We start from the raw sequence: 12,052 nt of genomic DNA, 5'->3' as shown, positions 1-12,052 counted from the left end.
AACTGATTATAAGTGTACTAACTCATTATATTAGCTCATTTATCCTCATAACAATCTCATAGAGTAAATACCATTATAATGCTCATTTAACAAATAAGAAGAGGACAACAAGGCCCACAGAGGTCAAGGAATTGGCTGAAAGTAACATAGCTAACAAGTAACAGAGGCAACATTTGATCACAAGTAGGCTGATTTCAGAGTGTATGACCTTGGGTCAAAAATGTAATCTCCAGGAGTCTCAATCCATCTGTAAAGCTGAAATTAAAGTAAAATAAATTAAATAAAGATCAAATGTGATGACTCTAAAGTAGCCAGCACAAAATCTAGAGAATAATAAGACACTATTTCGACTTCCAGTGAGGAACCAGAGGCCTATGGGTATTGCAGGACACTATGCATGGTCCTGAGAGGATACAATTTACAAGTAAAGAAGAGCCAGTTTAATTCAAGCTATAATACTGATATTCATGAATATGTATTAAGAGACACTGACCAAAAAATGCAATTTTTAATTGGAAACTAAGTGGGATGTTACTCATAAGAGCACAGTACTAAGAACTGTTTTGTAATATGACCATTTTCCAATGCCAAAATAATGCTAGATAAAAATGTATAAATAGATCTAGAACTAGTATACCCTACCTGTACCCAAAATTTTCATTAGAAATATAAAAAGGAAATGTGCTCTGAATTTTGCTCTAATCTAGACTCCCAACAAAATTCCTGCCAGTTATCATCCTCTCTAAGAGGTAAATTCTGATATCAGTAGTTCTGAATCTTTTTTTCAGAATGCCATTAAGTCCCTACACTTGTCCCAGTCATTTTGGTTTCCTCTCCTGTATTCCATATAGACATACAGTACATAAAACAGTCATCTGAGATAACACTACAAATAACTATAGCAAAAGGGTTGTTGGATTCATAAAGGCAGAAGAATACAGTACCAAGGCTATTTTAAGACGAGATTTAAAAGGACCAAAGAGTCATAAAAATGGTCATTATCTTAACAGCAATACTGCAGAAAACCAAAATTGTTCCTAGCAAGTTAAACTATTATAGAAAGTTCCATTTCAGAACTTTATCTTGGAAAGGAAGATGGAGAAACAACAACTTTACTATCTGTAAAGTCATTGACAAATTACTTAATTTCTCTATCCCTCAGTTTCACCTCTAAAAAGAGCCTAATAGTAAGGTTGTTGTAAAGATTTAAAATATTAAAACATGTAAAAAATCAGGACAATGACCAGCACATGAAGACACGGTAGCTATCATTATTACCATTTTTTCGATGTCATCATCAGTGTCATCAGCACTACAGTCATTACTGTCATCATTACTGCATCAGGAAACTGGTTCCAGTCTCAGACTTTCATAGGTTCATTTTCCCAACACTGCTGATGGCACCACTTAACTCACTTTATTTTGTACCCCATTTCTTATCTAAACAACATTTTACCAGTCAATAAAAATGTCTCTTTTCCAACTGAATGTGATATAGTCTCAAGATAGCTCAATCAATCTCAACATTTTCTAATTCCTCTCATCAAGATAAAAAAGAAGAGAAAATGGGAAAAGGCGGACATTAATAAGATGGTTAGATTTGGACATTTAGTGGTGAACTTAATGTAGTATATACACATGCTGATTCTCAACAATGAATATCTGACACATTATGTTATAAAGCAGTGTTACTTCAATGAAAAGAAGATAAAAAACCTGATTTATCAAAAATAGTTGATGTACTCCATGGAAGAAAACACAGAAGAGAAATGCAAAGATTTCCCATTATTTTCTAATTTATTTCATGTTTTTTGCAACTTCTGATTGCCAACATGTTCATTCATTAAGCAATACAAAAAAATAAGTTTTAATAAATTTTCATACAATTCTTCTTTAACTGAAGTGAAATTTTATCATAAGATTTGACTGGGAGGTGAAATCATAGCAACCAAAAATTAAATGACTGGGCCTCCCTGGTTGTGCAAGGGGTTAAGACACAACCTAGGGAGCTATCCACAGCCTCTGCAGCACGAGTTTGATCCCCCAGCCAGCCAGGGAGCTACCCACATGGCATAGCAGACCTCTCCTGTCTCACCCGCTGCTCTACTCAGCAGTGTACTTCGGTCAATCTCTCTATTGTGTTCCCCACTCTGTCTCTGGTGAATCCTCTCACTCCCCCCTACCATCTCTGGCCTGTACACCAGCTCTTGTATGCATGAATAAATAAATCTTAAAAAAAAAAAAACTGTAAAAAAATAAAAAAAAATTAAATGACCTCTCAAATGCCTGTGTCATTTCTCTAGGTGATACAATTAAGTTCAAAGTAAGATGTAATATATAATGTATGCATTATGAGTTTTTTTATTTATTTATTGAGGTAACATTAGTTTATAGGACTCTATATGATTCAGGGGACTAGAGCACATATCCTCAGATGTACATCACCCCACCACACTCACTATCAGGCCATCCATATCCTTTGATCACTGGACACCCCATCCTTTTGTTCTCACTCCCACCCTCCCCCTGTAGTAGCCTCAACTCTGCGGTCCAATTTCTATGCTTTGTTTTGTATTAGTTCTGTCTGTTCCTTTGTTATGTTTCTTTATAGTCTATGTATGAATGAAATCACTTGCTATTTGTCCTTCCATCTGGGTTATTAAAGTTTATTTTATAACACATGTAGTAAATAAGATATTCTCTCAGTTACAACTTTTTCTTTCTTAAATGAATCACTAAGAAAAGAACCAAAGATAATAACCCAAATAGAACACAAAGATAGTCAGTTCGCTATGACAAAGTTTCAGTTTACTAACCTGCAAAACTCAGATCTGGATTCTAGCCTGGGCTCTTGCTACTAACTAGGTATGTTTTTGGAAAAATCACTTCACTTCTTTGGACCCTTGTTTCCTTATCTGTAAAAGGAGAAGGTGAATTAGATGATTTCCAAATTTCTTTCCTGCTATAAAAGTCCATGATTGTATAACCTATTATTTTACAGAAAGTTTAGAATGTTTAATTTTATTTCTGTGATTAAAGGAGATTTTGCTTATTACCTGTTTCTCTCACTAGATGGTGCTATAAGCGTAATTATCAGGCTACTTGAAGAACCAGCTCTCAGTGTTTCTCAGCAAGGGCATTTACAGGCTTTGAGGACTGGAAAATTGCTCCCTCCGGTGGGCTCTCTGGAGTAGAGTAAAATAGCTGACATCCTTGCTCCCTGGCCTCCTTAACCACTAAATAATGGTCATCCTCATCTCCCTGATCACTGTGACAATCAAAAACAACTATACACAGTGCCTTATTACTAAGAGGTCCAGCTTAGAAAATCACTTTTCTTTTCCATATTTAAGAAACATATTTTTAAAAGGATGGTATGTTGTGAAATCAAACAGACAAAATCATTTCTGTAAATAACTATAAGGTATAAAATTCTCTTTACAGTGATAAATGAATATACACATACAACAAAATAAAATATGTTTAACAAAACATCTTTTCTGTCAGCTGATACCTGGATAGCTATTGCTCTGCTTAACTTGCACATGTACTATCAATTTTTACTAACAATATTAGTAAATCTGATAATTTGTATAATGATAAATAGCATCTAAACTAAAAAAATGAAAATATAAATACACATATACATGTCACAGCAGAAGCAGAGAATACTCTAGGAAAGGCAAGCTGTGTATTTTGAAAGAAGCCTAATGAGTAACTGGATTTTAGTGAATTTTACATATTCTGTTTAGCCTCTGGCTTTAAAAGCACATAAATCTAATGGGACAACACATGACCAATAGATTCATCTCTCAGGAACAGCTCCGATTAACCAAGCCTACAAGACTTACATAAAATCAGAATGCCACTAATTAATTTATAGCAATAACTATAACGGCTAAAATTACTAAAGGCACAAGTCTGCGTGTTCTCTCCCTTTTAGGCATGCTACAAAGGATTCCAAGCTATAATCAGAAGGTTGCCTAATAAGGACAGAATTAGGAATTAAAGAATCACGTTATTTCACTATAAGGTAAAGGCGGTCTGATGCATCAATGTTCAAAAAAAAAGATACAAGCCACAAGAGTATGAATCAAGTCCAGGATACTCAAAACAACCTTCTGAGATAGGTACTATCAGAAATCCCATTTTTCAGACTAAAAAAAGACTTGAAAAGGTTAATATTTGTCTAAAATCATGTGGAAAGGGTAGAAGTTCAAACAGAGATCTAACTCTGGTGTTCAAAGTACTAACTGCTATGCTAATTAAAATATAAAATCCTTAAAATTGCTAACAAAGAAGTCTCACCTACCTTTCAGTTTTCTCTTTTTTTTTTTTAAATCAAGAGCTGATTCTTTTTTTTTTTTTTTAAGATTTATTTATTTATTTATACATACAAGCACTGGGTACAGTCAGAAGCACGGGAGGGTGAGAGAATTCACCAGAGCCAGAGCGGGGAGCAGAGCAGGCAGAAGGACCGAAGTACACTGCTGAGGGGAGCAGTGGGCGGCAGGAGAGGTCTGCGCGCCATGTGGGACCCTCCTCCGGTGGCCGGGGAGCAGCTGGGGATCGAACTGGCACTGCAGAGGCTGCGGGCAGCTTCGCAACCCAGCACTCAACCGCTGTGCCACCGGGGAGGCCCCTCAGTTTTCTCTTGATCACGGGTGCTTCCAAACTCTATCAACATTTTAGTCATGCTAAATTCTTAACTCCTGGACTAGGTCATCATTTCTCTTGTCTTTAAATATGCTCTCACCCTCCATCCCCCAGTTATCTCTCTGCTATATTCTTCCACAGGATCTTGTACCTCTCTACCATAATACTTCCAATAATAAAAATTACCCCAAGTGTCTTTTCCCAATAAATACCCCACCTTCAACTCAGCTGCTTTTGGATAAAGGTTGGAATCCTCCTTAGCATTTCCCTCTTTTGTTTATGTCTAATTTTTCACCAAGACCTTGTAACTGTGTCTATGAAATATCTCAGTATGTTTCCATCTCCATTATTAGCATCTTTTTCCCTGGCCTTATCCACTGTACTTACTATAGCTTTCACTGACTCTAATCATTACTATCCTCCATTTCTCTTCCTACCCTTCCACAAATAAGGATCAAGTCCGACAAGCCAGATTCATTGTCTCAAAATAAGACTTAAATGAACATTTGCTATCAGACTTTTCAGTTTCCAGAGGGACTAACCTCCTACTTCTGAGTGACACATTCTTTTTCATACTTGTTAATAAAACCAAGGATAGATTTTTAAGACCCAGGTGCCATTCTCTTTAAACTGATTGATATATCTCTTCTTGAACCTTCAACATATGTCAGAATTTAAGAAAAGTGTGTGTAGTTAAGATGCCAGTAAGAGATTTGGGCAGAATTATATATAAATTTATATTATATATAAATTTAATTTATATATATAAATTAAATATAAATTTACTACACACTTCAAGTTAAAGGCAGAGATTGTCAAAATGAATAAAAAAGCAAGAATATAGTTTACGCCATCTACAAGAAATGCATTTTAAATACAAAAACTAAAACAGTTCAAAAATAAATGAAAAAAAGATGCAGCAACCAAACAGTAACATGTAAGAAAGCTGAAGTAGCTACAAACAAAATTAAAGTCAAACAAATACTTCAAAGAGTTTTACCAGAGACAAAGAGAGATACTTCACAATGAGCAATCAATTCAATGAGGATAAAATAATCTCATGTGTGTATGCATCCAAAACCAAGTTTTAAGATACATAAAGCATAAAATAACAGAACTGAAAGGCAAGAGACAAACACATAATTACAGTAGGAAAGTTCAAAACTACCCTATCAATAAGTAGGATAAAGTCAGAAGGAGGGCCTCCCCTGGTGGCGCAGCAGTTTAGCGCTGGGCTGTGAGGCTGCCTGCAGCCTCTGCAGCGCTGGTTAGTTCCCCGGCCGCTGGCGAGGGTCCCACACACACACAAAAAAAAAAGTCAGAAGGATGTATAATATTTGAGTTTCACTATGAAGCACTTTAACCTAATTGATAGTTATAAAATGTATGTTCAACAAATACAGAATATACATTTTTTTCAAGTAATGGAAATTCACCAATACAGACCAAATAATACACCATAAAACAAATCCCAATGCATATGAAATGAATAAAATCTTATAGTGTATGTTCTCTGATCACAAAGGAATTAATTAGAAATAAACAATGAAGCATTCAGACAAGCCCCGAATACTTGGATATTAAATGACTCATTTCTAACAACATATGAATGAAAGAAATCACAAAAAAAATTAGAAAATATTCTAACAATAATGAAGACACAACATATCAAAATCTGTGTACCGCTAAAACAATGCAGAGGAGGAAATTTACAGCTTTAAGTGCTAAAGAAGAAAGTCTAAAACCAATCATCTCAATTTAGAAAACTAGAAAAAACTAAACCCAAACAGAAAGACTAGATTTCATAAAAATCTTAAAAACTTCTACTTTTCAAAACATACATACCATTAAAAAAAATAAAGAAACCCTATCACAGGAGGAGAGAAAATACTTGCAACATACATATATGAAAAAGGAATCATATCTAGAAAAAATATAAAGAACTCCAATTTAAGAATAAAATAATCAAGGCCCTCCTGGTGGCGCAAGGGGTTAAGTCTTAAGTCTCCACACTATGAAGCTATCAGCAGTCACTGTAGGTAGCACCAGTTAGATCCCCTGGCAGGGAGCTAACCCACATGGCCAACCAGACCTCTCCTGTGTAGCCCGCTGCTCCCCTCAGCAGTGTATTTCAGTCAATCCAATTCGCCTGTTCGGCTCCCCACTTTGTCTCTAGTGAATCCTCTCACTGCGCACCCGCTCCCCACCTCTGGCCTACACCCCAACCGTTATATGCAAAAATAAATCTTAATTTTTTTAAAAAAGAAGAAATCAACCCAATTTTAAAAAGGGCAAAATATCTGAAAAGATAATTCACAAAAGAAGATATATGAATTGCTAGTACACAAAAATATACTCTACATCATTAGTCAAGAAATGAAAATTAAAACATGCAAACAGACTAAATACACCCCTAAAAGGGCAAAGATCATTTTCAATGATGTGCTTACAAGAGATAGGACACAAAACATAGGACACAAACATAGGATACAAAAAGTCTGAATATAAAAGAATAAAGAAGATATTGCATGTAAGCACTAACCAAAATAAAGTGGACTTTAGGCAAGAAGCATTACAACAAAGAGGAATTTCAAATTGGTAAAAGGATCTAACAATCCTAGACTGATATAAAAAGCATTAACTGATATAAAAAAGCATGAACCTATACAAAGGGCCACCCTTGTCGTGCAAGGGGTAAAGCATAGCACCATGAAGCTATCAGCAGCCTCTGTAGCAAGAGCTCAATTCCCAGCCAGGGAGCTAATCAACATGGCACAGCAGACCTCTCCTGTCTCGCCCACTGCTTCCCTCAGCAGTATATTTCAGTCAATCTGCCTGTTCTGCTCCCCACTCTGTCTCTAGTGAGTCCTCTCACCTCCCCCGCACCTCAGGCCTGTACCCCAGTTCTTGTATGCATAAATAATCTTTAAAAAAAAACCTATATAAAGCAAAAAGTAATAGAACTAAAAGGAAAAGCAGAAAATGCACAGCCAGTTTGTTAGAGACTAACCAACCTTTTTTGATAATTGGGGGGAAAAAAGCAGAGAAAAAATTAAGCAAAATATAGATGATCTGAAACAACAGAATTAACAAATTGTCAATTAACAAGTTTGGCAAACTTGACATATGCACAACACTTCATCCACAATGGCCAACGCTACTTTCAAGCGTGAGCACATTTCTGTAGGCCTGCATGACTCAAGATAAACTATAAAACATTTAAAATTATAACATTTAAAAAACATCACTAAGCTTACATATTCTTTCAGAGAAAAAAAAAAAAGAAACACTTCCCAACTCATTTTATGAGACCCAGCATAACTTTAATCACAAAATCTGAAAAGTTGTTACAAGAAAATTCCAAGCCAATATCTAAATTCTAAATGAGCAAATCAACTCTAGCAACATATTAAAGGGATATTATAGTTGACAAAATTGGGTTTATTTCAAAATAAAATACTAATGTTTAAAAAAAATCAATATAATTTGCCAAATTAACAGATTAAAGCAGAAAAATTATATAATTATCAACTGTAGAAAATATACTGATAAAATTTAATGCTCAGTCATATTTTTTAAAATCTTAGCATATTAAAAATAAAATGAAAAATCTAACAAAAAAAACAAATTTTAAAAAACATATACAAACATCAGAATTAATGGTGAAACAGTGAATGTTTTTCCCTTAAGTTTAGGAAGAAACAAAGGTGCCCAAGATCAGCAACTAAAGTTTCTGGCCACTGCAATACGGCAAAAAAAAAGAAAGCATGTAGTTGGAAAGAAAGAAAGAAACCTTTCATAATTCACAGAGAACATAACTATGATTATGCTAGGGGGAAAAGGATGTCCTAAAGCTAATTCCATACAGGCTTTGCAACCCGTTTTATATCGGGGTTGCCCTATAACAATTACATAAAATCTGAAAGAATTTATATTAGGCTTAAGTGAATTTAACAACACAAGGTCAATTATTCAAACAAACAGTATTTCAGTTTATTTTTTATGAACTTGTATGAGAATATAAAAAAGGTCAAATACTTAGCAGTAATGTAAGAAAAGATGTGTTAAGTCCTATAAGCAAAATAAAAAAATTCAAAATATTATTGACAGAAAAATAAATACATTTTTAAAAATGAGCAATTAAATAAATACTTTGTTCATGGATTGAAAGACTCAATACTGTTGACACAAGTCTACTATCCCCAGATTGATCTATATTCAATGCACGCAATTCCTTTAAAATTCCAGACAAATTTTGTATGGTTGTATAATTGTTAAGCTGATTCTGAAATTTACACGGAAGAACAAAAGACATAGACTAGCCAAGTTAGTCTTACAGAACAACAGTGGAGGACAGAAAATATCAGTTATCAAGATGAACTACAAAGCTACAATGATATGTGGTTTTGGCTCAAAGATAAATGACAGGCCAATGGAGTAAAACAGGAACCCTGAAACAGACGTCCAGAATGTCTCACACATTAATGATGAAGAGACATTATAGTGGATAAAAGATGAATCTTCAATAAACAGTGCTGAGTCTACTAGCTATAAATATGGGGGAAAAAATTACATTGATGTCTTTCTCATATCATATATAAAAAAAGATAAAATAAAAGCTTTTGGAGATAAGTCAGGACCAATTTATTCATATGCAAAAGTTTCTTAACCAGAACAAAAGAACACACAGATAAAGGGGAAATTTCATGTACTATAGTATATTAGGAAATTATTGGAAACCTCAATAAAATTTGCTTATGCAACATTCACAGAACTGCTTTTACTTTTATGAATGAAGAATATCTTGATTTGTAAAATTAAATCCATGAAACTCATAAGAAGTTTAAATTAGCGTGGTTTTTAAGACAACTTCTAATGACAGGAAACTCAAGGAATAGTCAAATACAATTTGAATTTATATGTAAAGTGGAATTGTTTTCATTCACTTTTAAAAATGCAGTTTTACTTCTACTGTTAAAACCTAACAATACCAGTTACCACAAGTAACTAAAATAGCAGCCACATATGAAATGGCATGTTACACAGACATGAATGAGACCAACTTTAATCAGAATAAAGTCCCAAAGCTGCCCTCAGTGAATAGCAAAAATCAGCCATCTGCTGCAACAAAAATAACCTGAAGATACAGAATAATAAGTTTGTTGTAGCAATTTTTATTTAAATGATAAATACTCAGTTTGCTCAGCTGGGAGCATAGCTACAAAAGGACAACCCTTTCTCCAAGTGAGGAAAAACAACTACATATAATCCTATGTATTCAAAAAGTCTCCTTAGATGAGCAAAAAAAAAAAAAGGGCGAGAAATAAAATAAAGATAGTACTAGCTTCCAAAAGGCATAAATTTTCACAGATATTAATGAAAAATTGTATACAACCCAGCTTTCATTCTTTGGCCATGCCAAACCTCATTAAGATAGCACACGTTTTTCTTCCACCATATGAGGAAGGCTATGTATTCTCAACTACAAACATCTTACCTTTGCAGCAAGCTGTAATCCAATTTTGTCAGCTTCAGCCTCCAGTGTTCTACTGTACGGTCTGTCAAACATATACTAAGAAGGAATGAAAAAGACCATTAAGGCCATTTGTTTTATAACACAAGCAGTAACAAAATGGAGATTTTTTTCAATTAATTTCACATAGTATCTAGGATAAAATTTTTATGCGGTCCATGATTAACATTTCAAGAAACATCTTAACCAGGATAAAAGAACACATAGATAAAGGGCAAATTTCTTATACTATAGCATATTAGGGAATTACTTGAAAACCTCAATATAATTCACTTATGCAACATTCGCAACTGCTTTTACTTTTGTGAATGAGGAATATCTTGATTCATAAAATTAAATTCATGAAATGTTTGCAATTTTATTTACTCCATCAGAGGTTAATATTTTTCAAATGTGAAGGAATAGGGGAAAGCATGCCTACAATCTTCTGGAAAGACTACAGTATCATGTAGAGTACTTCTATATTTCCAATTATAATCTCTACCTTCTGTGTAAAGGATTCCCAAAGAAAGCTTACTGATGCAGTCTTTTAATATAGACAAGGAACATCTAAACTTGTACTTTTATAAGAAAATTGAAAAAATATAGCTATTTAATAGCCAGAGATACTACTAGAGGATTTATTTCAGTTAGGAAATTAACCATATTGCAGGATGTTCTTTCTTTGATTAATTATCTTAATTTCCTCTTTCTTTTCTAAGTATTGATTAGCTAAGAAAATGAAATTTTCTTCCAACTTCAATAAAAAATACAAATAGGTATCGTAACTTTAATTTTCCTAATTACTTGTATTTATGTGAATGCTTTCCAGTTAAATTCTAATTTTCAGTAAGTACTAAAACTTTGTAGGCAATAGATCAATAGAAAGGACTTTTGAGAAAAGAACTAGTAATCGGGGCAACAATTTTTCAGAGGTAGCTACATGTCAGTAATGGCTATACATTATAATCAATCGGATCCAAGCATGTGACCCCTAGATATGACTTTCTTCCTTCTCAATCATATCTGTTTTAGGTTACTGAACTCTACTATATAGTGTCTTCTTTCTCCCTGGGCAATCTGCAGGTGTCCCATAAATCTACTGAAAGTATAACTGATGAAAAATATTGGTTTTAAAAGGAGAAGTCCAAATGCTACATTATTATCTGTTACCACTAATTGTTTAGCCAGTTTAAGCCCGGTAACATCATTATCTAAAACAAAGTTAGTAACAGTACCAATCTCCTATAGTTGAGAGTGGATGAAATGAGAAAATAGTAATAGTTCATATTTACTAAGTGCTTACTTTGTGCCAGGTACTATGCTAAATACTAAAATCACTGGTGTCATTTTATGCCCCAGGGATATTAGGGTATGCTTGGAGACATTTTTGATAATTACAACTGGGGGAGTGGGAGAGTGCTACTGACATCTAGTGGATAGAGATAGAGGCCAGATGTTTTAGAGGCTGCTAAACAATCCTGCACTGCACAAGACAACTCCCCATGACAAAGGATATCCAACCTAAAATGTCAATTGTGCTTACATTTAGATTCTACTTTAAAATTATCAATTAAAACCAGGAGTATGGGGTCTCCCTGGTGGTGCAGCGGTTGAGCACTGGGCTGCGAAGCTGCCAGCAGCTTCTGCAGTGCCGGTTCAATCCCCAGCTGCTCCCCGGCCACTGGAGGAGGGTTCCACATGGCGCGCAGACCTCTCCTGCCGCCCGCTGTTCCCCTCAGCAGTGTACTTCGGTCCTTCTGCCTGCTCTGCTCCCCGCTCTATCTCTGGTGAATTCTCTCACCCTCCCGCCCTTCTGACTGTACCCAGTGCTTGTATAAATAAATAAATAAATCTTAAAAAAAAAAAACAGACGTATGCTTT

General features: G+C 34.6%; 1 protein-coding gene across 1 annotated transcript in view; it reads right to left on the bottom strand.

The window, feature by feature from the left end:
- OMA1 (OMA1 zinc metallopeptidase) overlaps positions 1-12,052 on the bottom strand; it is a gene marked incomplete at both ends in the record, with an annotated part of 42,650 nt that overhangs the window by 18,717 nt on the left and 11,881 nt on the right. The window contains one exon of the mRNA XM_084243188.1: positions 10,154-10,228. Coding sequence (XP_084099314.1) covers positions 10,154-10,228 — 75 coding nt within the window. The remainder of the gene's footprint in view (positions 1-10,153; positions 10,229-12,052) is intronic.

This window comes from Talpa europaea, assembly GCF_964194135.1.
Source record: "Talpa europaea genome assembly, chromosome: 9".
NCBI lineage: Eukaryota > Metazoa > Chordata > Mammalia > Eulipotyphla > Talpidae > Talpa > Talpa europaea.
Note: the sequence above shows the minus strand (reverse complement) of the source record. Positions and strands in the feature narration are given on the sequence as shown.